The sequence below is a fragment of the Abrus precatorius genome, unplaced genomic scaffold (genome assembly GCF_003935025.1).
Source record: "Abrus precatorius isolate BTA unplaced genomic scaffold, Abrus_2018 Scaffold11, whole genome shotgun sequence".
Classification (NCBI taxonomy): Eukaryota; Viridiplantae; Streptophyta; class Magnoliopsida; order Fabales; family Fabaceae; genus Abrus; species Abrus precatorius.
The window spans coordinates 831,878-851,603 of record NW_020874303.1 but is presented as its reverse complement, the minus strand read 5'-3'; the positions used below and the strand labels follow the sequence as shown (position 1 = coordinate 851,603).

At 30.9% G+C, this 19,726-nt stretch overlaps 1 protein-coding gene across 1 annotated transcript; it reads left to right on the top strand.

Moving 5' to 3' along the window:
- Positions 1–1,498: 1,498 nt before the first annotated feature.
- LOC113854161 lies at positions 1,499–2,119 on the top strand. Its single transcript, XM_027485044.1, has one exon. The coding sequence runs from the start codon at positions 1,499–1,501 to the stop codon at positions 2,117–2,119; it is 621 nt and encodes a 206-aa protein (XP_027340845.1).
- Positions 2,120–19,726: the final 17,607 nt, after the last annotated feature.

Sequence of the window (19,726 nt, the reverse complement as noted above, 5' to 3'; positions counted from 1 at the left end):
TCTAAGGTTGAAACTGTTTTACAATGGGCTAGACCAAAAACAATTACTAAGATATGAAGTTTCTTAGGATTGACAGGTTATTATCGGAGATTTATTGAAGGATTTTCAAAGTTGGCATTGCCTTTGACTATGTTGACTCGCAAAGGACAACCGTTTGTGTGGACTAGTCAATGCGAAGATAATTTCTAAGAATTGAAGAATAGATTGACTTCTGCTCCTGTATTAATACTTCCAAACCCTTATGAGAATTTTAAAGTTTATTGTGATGCGTCAAGGCAAGGATTAGGATGTTTGTTGATGCACAATAGGAATGTAGTAGCTTATGCTTCAAGGCAATTGAGACCACATGAGGTGAATTATCCTACGCATGATCTGGAGCTTGCTGCTATAGTTTTTGCATTGAAGATTTGGAGACATTATTTGTATGGTGCTAAATTTGAGGTTTTTAGTGACCATAAGAGTCTCAAGTATCTGTTTAATCAGAAGGAATTGAATATGAGGCAACATTGATGGATTGAATTCTTAAAAGATTATGACTTTGAACTTCAATACCTTAAGCAGAAAATCTTTACAAGTGTCAACTATGATGATTCAGGAATTGGAATTGGTGGAGCATATTAGAGATTTAAATATGGCCATGGAACTTACTTCAAAGAGTCTTCAATTTGGAATATTAAAGGTCACTAGTGAATTTTTAGAACAGATTCGCATAGGTTAACAAGAAGATGCAATCTTACAAGAGAAGAAAGCATTAATGATTCAAGGTAAAAAAAAATATTTTCAGGAAGGTACCGATGGAATTTTGAGATTTTGAAGAAGAATCTGTATTCCACAAAACAAAGAACTTCATAAGATGATTTTGGAAGAAGCCCATAAAAGTAAATTAAGTATTCACTGAGGTACCACTAAGATGTACCAAGATTTGAAGGAATTATTTTGGTAGCCCAGAATAAAGAAAGCCATAGCAGAATATATGGCATCTTGCTTGGTGTGTCAAAAGGTGAATGTTGAACATCAGAGACCCTCTGGGATGTTGCAACCTTTGGATATTCCTGAATGGAAATGGAAAAATATTGCAATGGATTTCGTGAGTGGATTGCCGAGGACATCTGCAAGTCATAATGCGATATGGGTAATTATTGACAGATTGACCAAGTCTGCCCATTTTCTACCCATTAATATTGGTTATTCATTAAAGAAGTTGGCCCAGTTATATATCAAAGAAATAGTAAGACTACATAGTGTACCATCAAGCATATTATCAGATAGAGATCCTAGATTTACTTCAAGGTTTTGGAAAAAGTTACAAAAGGCATTAGGAACAAAGCTCAGACTTAGTTCAGCATATCATCCACAGACTGATGGATAATCAGAAAGAACTATTCAATTGCTTGAAGACCTTCTTAGAGCTTGTGTAATGAAGTATAAAGGCAACTGGGATCAATTCTTACATTTGATTGAATTTACTTACAACAACCGTTTTCACTCAAGTATCGGGATGGCGCCATTTGAAGCGTTATACAGTCGGAAGTGCAAAACACCTCTATGTTGGTACGAAATAGGGGAGAATTTTACTTTGGGACCTGAGGTGGTTCAGCTAACTACGGAGAAAGATAAAATGATCCAAGAGAAAATGAGAACGGTACAAAGTAGACAGAAAAGTTACTATAATAGAAGAAGGAAGCCATTAGAATTTCAAGAAGGCGACCATGTGTTTCTAAAAGTTACACCTACCACAGGAGTTGGAAGAGCTATGAAATCTCGAAAGCTCACATCTAAATTTATTGGTCCCTATCAGATTCTGAAAAAGATTGGCCTTGTAGCTTACCAAGTTGCCTTATCCCCATTTCTTTCTAATCTCCAAAACGTTTTTCATGTCTCACAACTGAGAAAATATATCCCTGATCCATCCTATGTCATTGAACTTGATACGATACCACTGAAGGACAATCTTACTTATGAAACATCGTCCGTACCTATTATGGATCAACGAGTAAAACATCTACGGGAAAAAGACATTTTGCTTATAAAAGTGGTATGGAGTGAAACCGATGATGAAGATGCTACGTGGGAGCTAGAGAGCAAAAAAAGGGATTCTCACCCCTACCTTTTTTCTTAACGTACGTAAATTTCGAGGACGAAATTTCTTTGAGGGGGGAAGAAATGTAATATCCTCGTTTTTCCTAAACGATTAATTTATTAATATAGTTCTAAGTTAAAGTATAGTTCTTGATTTTTTGGAAAAAATTGAGATAGAATTAACATGAGATGCTTTAGATAAAATTGTTAGGTATATTTTTAAGAAATTTTTGGTAATTTTAATTTTAAAATTTCTAAGTTTCAAAAAGTGTGCATTTGTATTGGTTAAAATTGTTGTATAAATCATGTTTTAGTTAGCTTAATTCTTCTATGTTTTATAATAAATAATTTTGGTGCTTTTTGTTTTGTTACAAAAATGCATTTTGTAACATCCTTCTTTTAATATATAAATAATTTGCATTTATAACTTATATTGTTAAAACATGATTAGGGAAAAATTGATAAAAACTTGTATATTTGGAATAAATGGTACAATATGAAAATACGAGTTAATAAAATTTACAAATTTACAATATTTCTTCTTAGAAAATTTCCACTGTCAATAAATAAAATATATAAGTGATTTTATTATATTAAATCAAATTTATCTGAGCAATTTCTTTCCCACAATCCCTACCGAGTATGACCCTAAAACAGATCAACCATCTCCATTTCTTCTCTTTCATTATCTGAAAATAATCAGTAAGGGTGAGTACTTCCAGCTCCACTAAGTTTCTTTTAATATAAATTAATTACCAGTAATTAGAGTTATAACCTAATATCCTATTCTAATTCATTATTAACAGGGTACAGTCCATATTTACGTTTATCACATCCAAATACATACAATCATACAATCATCAATTAGAGCACATACCACAATTCACTCATCATACATACATTTCTATGTTGACCTGTATGTTATTATACATGTGCCATATCATTTCAATTCATATGTCACAATACATATGTCCTAGTAATACCCGTCGATGTACTACAACACACGTATCATAACAACATAAATCAATCTGCTCGATACAAACATAATAATCATACATATTCTATATCATATCCCATTTATAACACTTTTTATCATAATTGCCCCTGGGATCCCTTGAGGACTTCCTAGCATAGATAGCTGCTGGTTGGCTGCAACATCACAGATACACGTGTGCTGCCCCGACCCTTTTAGCAAAAGTATAGTCAGGAGCTTCGTCGGGAGATAAGGGTGTAGCCTATGAATGTTTATCTTCAATAATTTATTGTGCACCCTTTTCATTATTAACATTCACCATCCTTATTTTCTCAAGATTTCTGAAATCTTCTCCTTAACTCTATACCCCAGTGTATCGTTGTACTATCTATATTCATTCTCAACATTTCTCATTTCACATTCTTTATATCAATCAACATGTTATGATTCATGAGTCACACTTTATATAAATTCATGGATTACAATATATATGATAACACACCCTTTCAATATGCTATAATTTATATCATAATCACTCTGTTTCAAGTTGTGTGGACTCATGTATTATAATCACGCCTCATATTCTTTCTCAATTATATTCTCATTTCTCATTCATACATCACATGCTTTCACTTTCATTCAACACTTCATTCATTTCTATAATTCTACTTATATTGCATACATTTCAGTCATCACTTTATACCTATACTTATTGCATAATACTAGTTCAACATATAAAGTGGCCATACAAAGTCATATCACGCAACCAATACAATACATCAAACTTATCACAGAGACTACCACACAATGTCACACCATACATGCAATACAATGCGCTAAAGGTCGGACACCTTCAAACTCAACCTAACTCGTACCATCTCAAGCTAGTTTCCTAACCTAGAGTTCATTATTGTATATCTTCTATTACTTTATCCATATACATTCTCTAAGAATCCAATTTCATTTCTTTTAAAGAACTCAAAGTCTTTCTTTTACCCAAAATATCCTTTCATCATAAAATCATAGGTTTTTACTAAAATAGGTTATTCACATCCTCCTAGGGTCGTTAAATATGCATATACAAACTTAAAGCTCAGAAATACTCCCTTTACCTGGTAATGGTTCCTCCCAATTAGTTCTTTGAGTGACCTACGGAGAGATTCCACAGTATTCACGGAAAGATCTTCCAAAAGATAAGGTTTCCAAAGTATTTCGAGGTAGAGATCTTAACATAAGAAGAGAACAGAAGAAAAGGGATAAAATAGATATCTGAGCTTCGAGAAACTTACTAAGATCCGAGAAGAACGGATGTTTGAGCTCAAATCTGAAAGAGAGCTAGAGTTATTGGAGGTTTTCTCTGAGAAAGGAGAGGGAGAGAACGAAGAGAATGGAGAAGGATATGTGATTTGGTTGAAAATGAAGATTTTAGGGCGAGAGTTCTTTAAATATCTCTCAAACTTGCGACTTTCTCGCCACAGCGAGAAGTTCTCGTTATAGCGAAAAAACTAGAAGTTTTCATCCTTTATTGTTTGTCATTCTAGCTATAGCGAGAGATTATAGCTACAGCGAAAGGACTTCAGAATGTTCCATTTTCACCGCCTCATTCTCGCTACAGCAAGATTTGTCTCGCCACAGCGAGATATCCTATAATTCACATCAATTAAACACTTCTAATTTCAAATAACATGCACAAATAACTAACATTAATTGTAATAATAATAAATTACAAAAATGAGGGTGCTACACATTTGGGGGTTCAAAACCCTTGGTTTAGAGGTGCTGTCCCAAGAGTGTTATGAGGGAAAAATTATTGTTTTTAATCACCTTTAGGCTTATAATATTCCATTTACATTATAGAAAATAATTGTAAGACCAGTAAGCCATTTTTGCGAAAATTAGAAAATGATAGTTTCAACTCACTTGTAGAGGGTTAAATGATTAATGCCTCTAAACATTGATTATGACTATGTGTGATTATTTGGTTAGGATCGTGATTTGAGAAGTGGTGGAAAGAAGACGTTGGTGAGAAAAATCGGTATACACAGCAAGGTAAGGGAGGACATATCTATTTTCAAAGATATAGTAGAAAAACGTTGGGAGATGAGATATTTTATTCCTTGTTATATATGTATAAATATTTGAAGGAATTTATAATTATTTCTATACTCAGTATACATTTGTTTGATATTCCTTTTTTAGATTGATTTTATGTGTGATGATGCTTCTATGATAATTGTTTGTTTGAATTCAGTATAAATAATTGATTGTCTAAAATTCTTAAGGAATGAACTATCATTCATGTGGAGTGAGCATATAGAAGGTATGTTGAAAAGAATTGGAGAATTGTAAAATAAAGATGTTTAAAAAAAAGGGAAATTTTGAGATAAAATTTGATGGGTTTTGAAAAGTGTTTTAGAAATTGATAAATGGAATTGTGGTTAATTTTCTTCTTAAGAAAATTTTTTTTTTTTTTAAAAAAAAACCTTCTTTAATTTCAAGTGGTTTGATCAAAATTTATTTAACAGTTTTGGATATATTTAAAGTATACCTATATACATATTTAAATAATTTAAAGGATTTTAATTCATCTTAAAATATTATTTTAAATGAGTATTTTGAAATATAGTGATAATTGGAAAAAGGTATTTGTGAGCCATTGAAATAGCTGGAAAGTTGTGAAATGTGTTGGTGATGACTCTCTGCTTAAAATTAGAAGTGTATTGAAATTTTCTGACTGTTTTGCAGAGAGAAGAAAATTTGAAAATATCTGAATTATAGAGGAAACTCTGCCGGATTGTCGGTGGAATTTTTGAAACATATGTTGTTGTTGATTGAAAGGAAATGTTTAATACCTAATTAAAAGACTGAAATTAGGTTCATGCATCATAAACATGTGATTATGGTAGTGTTGGATGAGAAGTATACGAAATCTAGGGGAGACTCTAGGTTAGTCTTGGAGATAGTAGGGTGTGATTAAGACGGGGCAAAGACTAGGGCACGCAACCCTGTGCTGTCGATTCTCACTGCAAAACTGAACTATCCTGACAGAACCCGATGGATTCTCAAAATTAGTTGAGTTATACCTTAGAAACTATTTGATGAGATGGTTATGACCAAGAATAGTTGGTGGCAGTGAACTCCTGATCCTTCCCAGAAAGAAAGAAAAAGAAAATGGTTTGAGCCCACATGCATGTGTCAGTATAGTAATTAACTAGGTGATGCACAAAATCATACATAGCATGTACATTGTGTGTTGTGTTGTTTGGTATTTGCTATAATGATTGTAAATATCTTGACGTGTTTTCTACTGTACTTTGGTTGAAATGGGTTTGTCTCACCCTTTTAGTTGCTATGTGTGTTGTATGTGAATATGTTTGGTAGGTGAGGACACAAATGGCTGGATCACCGTACCAGTTCAGCGTCACAGTCAGATATGATCCTGAAGGAAGATGGACGCACGATTGAGAGCAACAACAGTTCACCCATATTGACACTATTACCTTTTTGTTAGATAGAAATGGGTCAGGCCCAAGGGCATACCCTATCCCCATCAGGGTACCCATGAGACTTACTTTTCTATTTCCTCCTGGAGTACAATTTATAAGACCCCATGTCCCACCTCCTGTCCCTGTATTATTGCCCCCAATATTACCCCCAAATTTTCTTAAATCTTTAGGGCCTTATGTACCACCTGTTGTATGACCCAATATAGCGAACATACATCTACCCAGACACATCTCTGTCTCATCCACTTCTCATTCGACTTCCTCTAATTCTTCTGACTCTGCAAATTCCTCTCAATGCTCAAACACCCTTACTACTACTGGAAAGAAGATGACTGCTTCTCATGCTGGACTTCCTCCTAGTCTTGCCTCCTCTGAGTAGGAACCTAGTGGAAAATGAAAGTAGGTTAGGGATGAGTAAAGAATAGCTTATACATATATGTAGGTATAATTACTAGTGACTGAGACAAGAGTGGGTCAAAATCCTTAATCGTTAACTTTTGGAAGAAATGGTATTTTTGATGATCATGGTTCTAGGGGAAAAGCTTGTAAGGTCATTTTTTGGTTGTTGTCTCTAATATCGTGACCCTACTTTATTTTGTATGTAATTCAATTATATGTATATGTTTATATGACTAGATAACTGTATATTTTGACAGATGATATGCATATATGTAATTGGATAATTGATGCAGATGATGTATTTAGTTTCTATGTATGTGAACAGATGTAAACTCATATATGTGGCTTTCTTACTGCTTGGATTATTTTAATATTATATTTATATTGATGGGGTAATAAGTAGTAAGGGTGTCATATTTTTATTCTTTAACTTCTCCTTTATATTCCTTATTCTTGTTTCCACAATAATTTGTTTATTTAATTTTTTCTTTCATCTTCAATTTCTTTCTGTATTTTTATTTGTATTTTTATTTTTTTCTATTCTTCCGCTTTTCCTTTGTTTTTTTTTCCTTTTCTATGCTAATCATACTTGATACAGATAAACTTCTTATATGCTTCCTTTTTTATGAATAGAATGGGTATCTATTTTTTTTTATTTTCTTACAATTTTTTATTTTCATCTTGGGAAGTCAGATTTAATTTTACTGCATTTGTTAAGAACAATTCTTATTATTTTTAATACAAAATTATTTCTTTTTTGGTTTTGTAAAACAGGACCAAAAATATAATAAAAAATTGAGACAAAAATTAGTATTCACATTATATTAAAAAATAAAATTTAGAATATTTCATGTTAAAACATATATAAAGAGAAATTTTAATTTTTCTTATAATTATTTAATTAATTAATTGATAATAAATAAATAAAAACAATATTTAATTTTAATATTATATTAATATAATATTATAAAAATATATCTTTAAATAATTTAAATTCTATAAACTCTTTACATAATTATAATCTTCCAACTAACTTTACTTATAGAAGCTACAGGTTTGTAACTTTCAACTCTTCTTACTAAATAGAGTATAAATCACATCATAAATAGTCATGATTAAGTATATAAGTCTTGTAATTGTTTAAATCTTATAATCATGATTGAATATTTATGTATTATTACATCAGATGTAAAATTTAGATCATAATCAAAGAATAAGTTACGTATTTCTTTTAAGAAATTTAGTGGTTATCATTTAGAATATTTTTTTTTTAATTAAGATATCTTTTCAAATTCTTGATTCTACATAATTTGATTTTCCGGATTCTTCTCAGAATTATCTATTATTAAGATTAGGATTAGTTTCTCACTCCAAATCGACTTACTTAGATTTTTCTCCCTCCAAATTTTTCCATTCCAGATGTCATTAATACTTAAACTCTTGTAAGGATTCAATAAGATAAAGGTTAGGTGCAACTAAGATTATCCCTTGCAAATAGATAATACATCAAATCCCTAGATCTTGGATTTCTTGAAATTGATTCTTGCATATAGGATTTCTTAACCGATGATATTAATTATATCAACATGAGCACTTGTTGAAATATCCTCCAACATATATATAAACACATCATACCGTAGCTTCGAAAACATAGTTTCCAATCCTAAGTTTCCGCAGCCTTAAACTCATCAATACCATATCCAACCATATGGCTCCATCAAAATTAAAGAAAACGAGAAAACCCACTTTCAAGAATGCGTCCTCTCCGACAACCGCCATACAATCACTTCCAAAAGACATGTTGGTAGAGGTGGTTGCAAGGGTAGCTTCTCATTCTTTCACTGACCTTCACAGCATGAAAATGTGTTGTTGGGATTTTCTTGATGCTTCCGAAGATAGTTACGTTTGGCAACAAGTTTCTCTGGACAAGTTCCCACTAATCCAATGGTTTCCTAATGACAAAGCATTGTCCTTTTTAAAACGTTGCAAGCAAAGCGGAAACATAGAATGTGTGTGCAGAGATGGATTTATAGAATTCTTCTGTCATCCAAACGAAAATATGGGTGATCTTGAAATCTTGAAGGTGGCTGCTGAAAAGGGTCACATGGAAGCAAAATATATGTATGGTATGATATTATTATGCTCTGAAGATGATGAGTTAAGAAGAAAAGGACTTGAACATATGCGTTTTTTGAGGAAGTCCATGTGTGTCATAGCATGTAGAAAAAAGGTGGAACAATTTGCACAACATTTATGGATAAATAGAGCATTAGTGCGAAATCAATCCCCTCTTTGTCGTCATAAGAGTATATGCAATGGATGGAGATTGAAGAAAGGTCGATGGATATTACTGGATGAAGATGATGATGATGATGATTTTCACTCGTGCGAATATTGTCGATGGGATCATGAGTTAAACTTTTTTTACAATTTATTCGGTGTTGCTTAGTATAGTTTCAGTGAATAATTGTATTTTAAAGCAAGTTTATGTAATTTTTCTTCTCTGCATTTTGTTTATGTAGACACATTAGAGTGGCACATGTACCTGCTTTCTCTTTCTATCGAATGTTAAAATTTGGCAAATTAATTTTTTTTTTTCAATTTGTTGTATGTGTTTTGAAGTTTTGATAAATGTTTTCAATTTCGTCAATATTTTTACAAACATGCATCTTGATCGCTTTAGAAAAATTTAAACTCTTAATATTTATTTGGAAACTTATAAAGGATTAAAAAAGAACTGTGGATAACTTTTTTATTTTCATTTTCATTAATATATATATAATGATATTCAATCTTTGTGAAGTTATACATTGTAGTTAATTGTTTATTGTTACAACCAAATAGTATAAAAGGAGGTTGTGGCTAAATATTAAATGTTGAGTTTAATATCTAGTCAAATTTTCTTTTAAATTTTATAAATGGAAATTGGTATTTCAATATATATATATATATATATATATATATATATATATATGCTATTATCAAATGTAATAATGGTTCTCTTAAAGTAAAATTATTTATTAGTGGCAAATAAACAATTCGCTTTAAAAAAATTTAGGATAATTAAATTTTTTATAAAATTAACAAACATTTTTTAGTCCACTTAACAGGTTATTATAAAGTTGAATAAACATATTAATAATAGATCAATAAAGACCGACACAGGTTAAAATGTGTTACTTTATTTCAATTAATCTCATTTAATTAGAATTCACAAACTCTTCACAATTTATACTTCCCAAGCAAATCACTTTACTAAAACAATGTATAGGCATAATAGGTCTACTAAAAAATGGAGAAATAAAAAAAATCTTGTTTACTAATGTATAAAACTTAAATAAGGTCTCCTTAATTAGGTTGACATGAACCTACGGCATAAACTTTAAATTTTTATCCCAAATAAAATAATTTTTTTAACCTACTATGATCAAATCTATTTTACTTAAGTTTGCAAAAACATGTAAAAAATTAAATTTTAATTATTTTGAGCATATTTTTTAGAGGCCAAATTAAATATAAGTTTTGTACATAACCTAAACCTACTGCATACAACAAGTCAACCCAAATGATCTAGGTAGCTTGTTTTGTCTGGCTTTTCTAACAGATACAATCAAAATAAAATTATTTGAAGAAAAAAAATCTTTATTATTCTTTCCTAATGCCTTTCCTTTGGTAAAATAATTTGAAAAAATAATATATTAAAAAATTGAGTAAAACAGAAAAATTTGGCCATAACATCTGTTTAAATTTGGAAGTAATATAAAAAAACAACTATAACGTTGTAAAACTTGACTTCTAAAGTTGAACAACATCATTAAAGAAAATTAAAATGAACACTCTATCTACATTTTATCAATTTTTCTCATTTTCTAGTTAGAAGTTTTGTAGTTTTAAAATATATATTATTTTTTTCCTAATCTTGAGTTAATTATTACTATTCACGTACTCTGAGAAATTTATGTCTTTTCGTAATTAGTTTAATTATTTACATGACTACAGTCACATATGAACCAATACTTTCATGCTAACATTATCAAAATTAAAACTCACACCATATAATGTTGGGTGAGTTTTTTTTATTGCCACGGATATTTTACTCTTATTTTCACTATATTTTTTATTCTTGCAATTAACTTAAAGGTATTCACTAAAGTTAAGAGACATTGAGTACTAGTGATTATCAACATCTCTAATGAGACATTGTACTGTATAATAGTATGATTGTGAACCGTTATACTGTAGTATAACAAAACTACAGTCAAAGTAGGACGTATAAAGTTTGAAAGAAAATTGCATAGGAAAACTCAATGGAAGAAATATTCCACTCATTATTTAGCAAAGAAATACATAGCTGCTAATTTATTGTGTATTACATATATTTATTTGTTGGACGTTGTTATTGCTGCTCAAGCTATGTCGTGATCCCGTAAAAATATCATGCAACCCTGTACACAATAAGAAAAAGGTTAAGAATAGTTATAAAATTATGGATAAATGTGAATGCATGTGTGAAGGTAAAAGGGAAGAACGATGGATAGAGATTTACGAGTTGCAATCGATTGATGGGTCAACAGGAACTGGAAGGTCAATTTTACAAAGTTTAGGGAGTTGTTTTGCTTTGTCAGGCTTGACGCCATATTTGGAAGCAGCGTTCTTAAGGCAACTGCACAATTCCCTTCGATTTTGAGTGGTGCTGGCCCTTTTATAAACAGTGTTTGCTCCTTCACAACACTGAGGTGATATTTCTGCAGAACCAACCAAATATTCTTTACAAGGTTTGAATAACGGTATAGCCTCATCGCATGTGATCTCATCAGTTTGGCTTGTAGAAAATGTTGATAGCATCAACCATAAAGTCATTACAGCCACAAAAACATTCATCATTTTCACCATTTTGCTTCCAATGTGTTTCTATCTTCTTTGGAATTTCAAGTTGTGATGACCCCTAAGAAGCTTGATTGAATTTATAGCTGTCATTCTAATTTGTTGTGTGATAAAGGGTAGGTGCATAATAATTTTCTTTCCTTTATTTGTTTGGCTGTAATTAATTTTTATTTTCCTTACATGCTCAAACTTATCCATTTTTGCAACATTTCTTATTTTTTTGTTCAAACGTTATTTTAGTAAAGTCATATGCTTGAGTTTGTTAAACAATTGGTCGGTTGTTCTTTTTAACTTGTGGGTTTCAATTTTGATAATGTTAGCATTGAAGTATTTGTTCATATATAATTAATTTAAAAAAATTATTTAATTTGGACTAAAATTTTTAAATTTGTGCCCTATATTTTATCTTGTAGATTCATGTGAACTTTGTTTGTAAGTTTTTTGCGTAAAGTTTTATTTGAGAGTTTGGAGAGAGAGGAAAAGGAAGGGTTTGAAGGGAGAAGTAGAGAAAGGGAGGAGGAAGGAGGTTAAATTTGAATGTTTAATATTGAGAAAGAAGGGTGATAAAGAGATTTAATTATATAAATAATTTTAAAATTAAAATTATTATTTTTTAAAAGCTTATAATTTTTCACTTAAACATGTTTTATAGGCTATTCAAGATTCACACGGTGCATAAAATATTTTTCTAACCTGATATAAAAACTTATTTAATTTAAATATTGAACCTATTCAAATATATCCAATCTTGTTGAGACCCTGTAATCTATCTAGTTTGGATGTTGGCTGCCAATTCACGCACCAAATATTTAGTTCTAAAGTAAATAAAATGTGTTAAGATATCTCATGTTAGTTAGAAATAAGTTAAAATACTTCTCGTAAGGTCTTAGATAATTCTTCTCTTATAAAATAACTTTTTGGAATAAGTTAAACCTAGATTTTTGAACAAGTGCATATCACATTGCTTTGTTCAAGTTAATTATTTTGAGTTTAGAACTTCGCCTTTCTTGCTTTTGGTTTTTATGATTAATCTAAATTATTTTGATCATACACTCACCTCATCCCACACATTTCCATCTATATTAGATGTTTTTGAATGAAGTTTTAAGACTCAATTATTTGTGTTTAACCTCACTAATCAATGCATTGTTTAAATAGATACGTTAATTAAACCATTAAAAATTATATTGAATATGACACCATAAATTATTAAAAATTATATTGGTTTTTATGTGAATGGGCTCATGTAGATAATTACACTAATTATCAAAATAGATAAATTTTTCAGAGTACGTGAATAGTAATTAACTCAAGATTAGGAAAAAAAAAAATATTTTAAAACTACAGAAATTTTAATTAGAAAATGAGAAAAGTTGATAAAATGTAGATAGTGTTCATTTTAATTTTCTTTAATGATGTTGTTCAACTTTAGAAGTCAAGTTTGACAAAATTATAGTTATTTTCTTATTACTTCCAAATTGAAACATATGTTATGGGCAAACTTTTTTCAGTCAATTTTTTAATATATTATTTTTTTTTAAATTATTTCACAAAATGAAAAGCATTAGAAAAGGAAAATAAAGATATTTTTCTTCAAATAATTTTATTTTGATTGTATCTATTAGAAAAGCTAGAGAAAACAATTTACCTAGATCATTTTGGTTGGCTTGTTGTATGTAATAGGTTTGGGTTATGTGTAATACCCTCAATTTTGTTGTTCTTTTATGGGAAAATAAGAATTTCGGTTTGCTCAAACGAGATAGAGGCTTTTTTTTTTTTAAAAAAAGAAAAGAGGGCGTTCTAGAGCATTCTTGTAACACTCTACTTTATAAATCCTCGATTAGAGAATTAGTGTTTATATATATATATATATATATATATATATATATATAATCTTCCCCTCATACGTAATAACAATGTACTAAACCATTAATTGCAAAAATAAACTTTAACAAGCAAATTTTAAATAACACATTTCAGAATTTCGTCACTGCATAAAGTACTTAAGATAAACTTTCTTAAATATTTAGATATCCTTTTACAGTAATACAAAGGACAAAATGGTCAGTAAGTTCCCCGCATTACACAACACTATTTATTGGGAAACTCAAATTACCATTTCACCTATCAACATAATTACATTCATATAAAACATTAGTTACAGTTCTTCAAAATAATAAATGCAACATTGGAGATGACTTCCTACAGAGCAGCATAACTAATCGGTATCATAAACATCTATGTACAACAAGTGAATGCTCTACACAGTTCTAATTATTTTTTAAAAATTTACTTTTACAGTAAAAATATTTAAAGTTGTTCAATGTTATACTAGCAAATGAGAAATATCCATTCATGAACAATAGTCTTTTGATTGAAAATATGTGATGTTCTACACATTGCTAGTAGATAGACCTCATCTACTGAGGAGTGAATGCTCTTTTAGAATGAGAGTTGACCACTTTCTAACCTAAGAGGAAGCATACTTCTAGTGTTAGAATTTAGGGAACTTCTTTAAATAAAAAATAAACATATAAGTCTTTTCACCACCAATTCCTATCTTTTGTAAATATATATATATATATATATAAATCAATTTCAAATCTTACATTCTTACATTAAACGTTCCTAATTGGACATGATCAATGAGTTAGAATACCATAATCAAGAGATGAAGAGGGATATCAACCAACCAAAGGTAAAAATGACTAGGATTTTAAAGCCACAACGATCTCTAAAGAAATAGAGTAAATTGATTCTTTTTAGATATCTCATCAATGCCTATTCAGCTTTACTTCATTAATTTGAACTGAGTCCTTAGATGGAATGTCATACCACAAGGATTTCCTGATTAGACTTTACTTTTCCCAGATATGATAGTTGAGATCTCTTTAAAAAGAAAAATAAAGATGCAAACAAAAAAAAAACAAAAAAAAAAAGGATGGAAAAAAAAGGGGAAAGATTCGATTGTTAGATTTGAAAAATACTAAAAAGGAAAAAGAAAAAAAGTTTCATGAAATAAAAACAAAAAAAGGTTAGATCTTAAATGCAAATTAAAAAAAAAAAGATGTCTGCTAGGTTGAAAACTCAAAAGAGCAACCTAGGCAAAAGTCAGCGCAAAAGAAAAAAGAGATACTTGACTGCTAGATTTACCAAAAAGAAATAAGAAAAAGAAAAGTAAGGTTTCATGAAATAAAAAAAGTTACCAGAAGGGATCATAAATGAAAAGCATGATAAAAGCTTAAATTGGATCAATGGATGTGTTGAAATCCTTAATCTGGGACAATTGGCATGATATATTCAAATAGGGGCAATCGATAAGTGTCAAACCCTAAATTCGGATAAATGATATTCCAAGCTTTTCAAAATGAGATAATTAATAATTTTGAGATGAAAAGAATGAAATGACATGAATGCAAACCGAGGCAAAAGAGAGCCAATTGAAGTGCTTGACTTCAAACTGGATAATTAACAAGGCTTCAAGTTTGGTTAACCTACTTCTAAGCTTGTTAACGAGTGGTCAATATTATTAACATGTGCAATTAGCATTGTTCAAAAAAAAAATTACCCCAGTATCATTGTAGTCATTCATTTTGATTCCATCCACTTCAAACTATATGCATTTCATTCTCACCCGCTATACATTACCCTCTTTGCAATGTGTTTCATCTCTCTCTTAAATAAATTATTGATTTTCTTTGTTTTACCATTAATTTATTTTACATCTTGATAAACATATATTAAAGGGAAACATGTGTCCACAAAAAAAAAAAAAAAGAACATTGCAATTATTTTGATGTGTTTCGAGTCATAAGAAGTTCATTGAATTATCAATAAATATAACATGAAAAAATAAGCATATCATCATTTCAGCTAACAAAATATTAGCAGAAGTTAATCTCAAAGCACATTGGCCAAGTCTTTAGTCAGAAACCAAGCAAAGAAATTACAAGTTCTTACTCATGTTTGATTCATAGGGTGCATGACTATGTAAGGATGATAGGCTTCAAACTATTTGAAAATGGAAATAATTTGTTTTGCATCACTTTGAACATCATCATAACTATTTATATTTGATTTATAGGGTGCATGACTTTGTAAAGAGGATCTGTTTCAAACTATTTCAAAATAAAAATAATTTGTTAATATTCATTTTGCATTTTGCATCATCTTGACATCTTGCACTATCGATATCATCATGCATCAATTAATTCAACTAGGATTGCCTTTCATAGTGCTCAGATAATCTTGATCTCTCAGCCCCATGGTTTTAGTAGGTGCATAATAATTTTCTTTCCTTTATTTGTTTGGCTGTAATTAATTTTTATTTTCCTTACATGCTCAAACTTATCCATTTCTGCAACATTTCTTATTTTTTTGTTCAAACGTTATTTTAGTAAAGTCATATGCTTGAGTTTGTTAAACAATTGGTCAGGTTGTTCTTTTTAACTTGTGGGTTTCAATTTTGATAATGTTAGCATTGAAGTATTTGTTCATATATAATTAATTTTAAAAAATATTTAATTTGGTCTAAAATTTTTAAATTTGTCCCCTATATTTTATCTTGTAGATTCATGAGAACTTTGTTTGTAAGTTTTTTATGTAAAGCTTTATTTTAGAGTTTCGAGGGAGAGGAAAGGAAAGAGTTTGAAGGGAGAAGGAGGGAAAGGGAGGAGGAAGGAGGTTAAATTTAGATGTTTAATATTGAGAAAGAAGGGTGATAGAGAGATTTAATTATATAAATAATTTTAAAATTAAATTTATTTTTTTAATTTTTAAAAAAATTTATCACTTGAAAAACTAATATTTTGTTAAAAAAAATAAAATCTTATTTATGAAATAGTATAAAAGAGTGGAAAAGAGAAAATCTCAAAATAGAAAAACTCAAAAAACAAACTTTTGAAGGGTTTAGAAAAACTTCCTGAAACCTTCTTTAATGATGTTGTTCAACTTTAGAAGTCAAGTTTAAGGAACTCTCGCCCTAAAATATTCTTTTCCAACCAAATCACATATTCCTCTCCATCTTCTTTGTTCTCTCTCTCTCTCCTTTCTCAGAGAAAACATCAAATAACTCTGGATCTCCTTTAGATTTGAGCTCAAACATCCATTCTTCTTGGATCTAAGTAAGTTTCTCGGAGCTCAAATCTCTATTTCATTCCTTTTCTTCGGTTCTCTTTTCATGATAAGATCTTTACCTTGAAATACTTAGGAAATCTTATCTTTTGGAAGATCTCTCCGTAGATACTGTGAGATCTCTCCGTAGATCACTCAGAGAACTAATTTGGAGGAACCATTATCAGGTAAGGGGAGTATTTTCTAGTTGTAGTTATATGTATGTATATAGATCTAGTGGTTCTATGAGAAACATGGGCATCTCACTTAGAAGCAGAACACTGGTGGAGATATGCTCGTCAGCAAATAGAAGCTAAAGGAAGGGAGATTAATTGGGAATCATTTAAACGTCATTTCCTGGAGAAATACTTTCCAGAAGATTTAAGAAGGAGGAAAGAGGTTGAATTTCTGAACTTGAAGCAGGGAAGTATGACTATAGGAGAGTATGCTACAAAGTTTGATGAGTTGTCGAAGTTCTGCCCTTACTTTAACAATAGTAGAGATGATCGTTCTAGATGCACTAAGTTTGAGAGCGGGTTACCTCCAGACATTAAGCTTGCAATTGGCTATCAAGAAATTATTCATTTTCCAACTCTGGTGAATAGATGTCGGATTTATGAGGATGATGCGAAAGCAAAATAGGCGCAGTGGAAGAGTTCTGGTCCACAACGGAACCATCCTAATAGAAGAGGAGATGCTCAAGGGAGAGGAAAACCCTATCAAGTATCACAGAGATATCAAGGATCTTCATCAGGTGGTGGAAAGTTTCAAAACTTTGCTAGAAGTTCAACTAGAGTTGGTGATAGTGGTACTCGGTGCTTTATTTGTGGAGGACCGCATTTTGCTCGAGAGTGTTCGCAGAAGAACTATGTTTTCTTTAGATGTGGAAAGTCAGGTCATTTCATTCGTGATTGTCCTGAGATGAAACGAGAGAACAACAACCAGAACAATCAAGCTGATGGCAGCAAAAATAAGAACAACCATCAAGTTGGAAGGCTGAGGACTTAAGGGAGAGTTTTTTCGATGAGTGGGGAGGAGGCATCTCAGTCTGACATCATGATACAGGGTAAATGTTTCATAAATAGGAACATCTTGAATGTATTGTATGATTCAGGAGCTTCTCACTCTTTTATTTCTGAAGTTTGTGTGAGACAGTTGAATTTACCTGTTACTGTTTTGCCATATGATTTGATTGTTTCTACTTCTGGTAGTAATTCTATTATTACTGCTAGGATTTGTTTGAATTGTCCCATAATAGTAGAAAACAAAGACTTCTTTGTAAACTTGTTTTGTTTACCCCTTACTGACTTAGAAGTCATTCTAAGACTAGATTGGTTGTCTGCCAATCGTGTTCTATTAAACTGCCATAACTAAACCATTGTCTTTACTAATCCTGTTAAATCATCTCCTGAGAATTTGATATTTCTATTTGCCAACCAAGTCAATGCTTCTTTGAAAGGAGGAACTCAGATATGTATGGTGTTACTTTCATTGAAAGGGGAGAAGGAATTTACGATAGAGAACTTGCCGATTGTTTGTGATTTTCCTGAAATTTTTCTAGAGGATGTTCCTGGGTTACCTCTAGAAAGGGAAGTAAAGTTTACTATAGATTTAACCCCTGGAACTATACCAATCTCTATAGTACCTTATCGGATGTCACCTTTGGAACTAGCTGAATTGAAAAAGCAACTGGAAGAGTTATTGGAGAAATAGTTTGTGTGTCCAAGTGTATCCCCTTGGGGTGCTCCAGTGTTATTAGTTAAGAAGAAAGATGGAACGATGAGGTTATGTGTTGACTATCGTCAATTGAATAAAGTGACTATTAAGAATAAGTATCCACTACCAAGAATAGATGATTTGATGGATCAATTACGAGGAGCAATAGTTTTCTCTAAAATTGATTTGAAGTCTAGTTACCATTAGATCAGAGTAAAAAAAGAGGATATTCCAAAAATTGCTTTTAGAACACGCTATGGGCATTATGAATACCTAGTGATGCCATTTGGTGTAACTAACGCACCTATAGTGTTTATGGATTACATGAATTGGATTTTTCATCTGTATTTGGATAAGTTTGTAGTTGTTTTTATTGATGATATTCTAATATATTCCATGAATCATGAGGAACATGCGGACCATCTTCGTGTGGTATTGGAAATCCTAAGAAAGAAACAGTTATATGCCAAGCTTTCCAAGTGTGAATTCTAGTTAATAGAAGTGAGTTATTTAGGGATGTAATCAGTAAAGATGGAATTTTTATAGATCCTTCTAAGGTTGAAACTGTTTTACAATGGGCTAAACCAAAAACAATTACTAAGATCTGAAGTTTCTTAAGATTGACAGGTTATTATCGGAGATTTATTGAAGGATTTTCAAAGTTGGCATTTCCTTTGACTACATTGACTCGCAAAGGACAACCGTTTGTGTGGACTAGTCAATGCAAAGATAATTTCTAAGAATTGAAGAATAGATTGACTTCTGCTCATGTATTAATACTTCCAGACCCTTATGAGAATTTTAAAGTTTATTGTGATGCGTCATGGCAAGGATTAGGATGTGTGTTGATGCACAATAGGAATGTAGTAGCTTATGCTTTAAGGCAATTGAGACCACATAAGGTGAATTATCCTACGCATGATCTGGAGCTTGCCGCTGTAGTTTTTGCATTGAAGATTTGGAGACATTATTTGTATGGTGCTAAATTTGAGGTTTTTAGTGACCATAAGAGTCTCAAGTATCTGTTTGATCAGAAGGAATTGAATATGAGGCAATG

What these genes read in the sequence shown, in the direction of transcription:
- LOC113854161 (XM_027485044.1), top strand. Translation starts at nt 1,499, where the DNA reads ATGGCGCCATTTGAAGCGTTATACAGTCGGAAGTGCAAAACACCTCTA.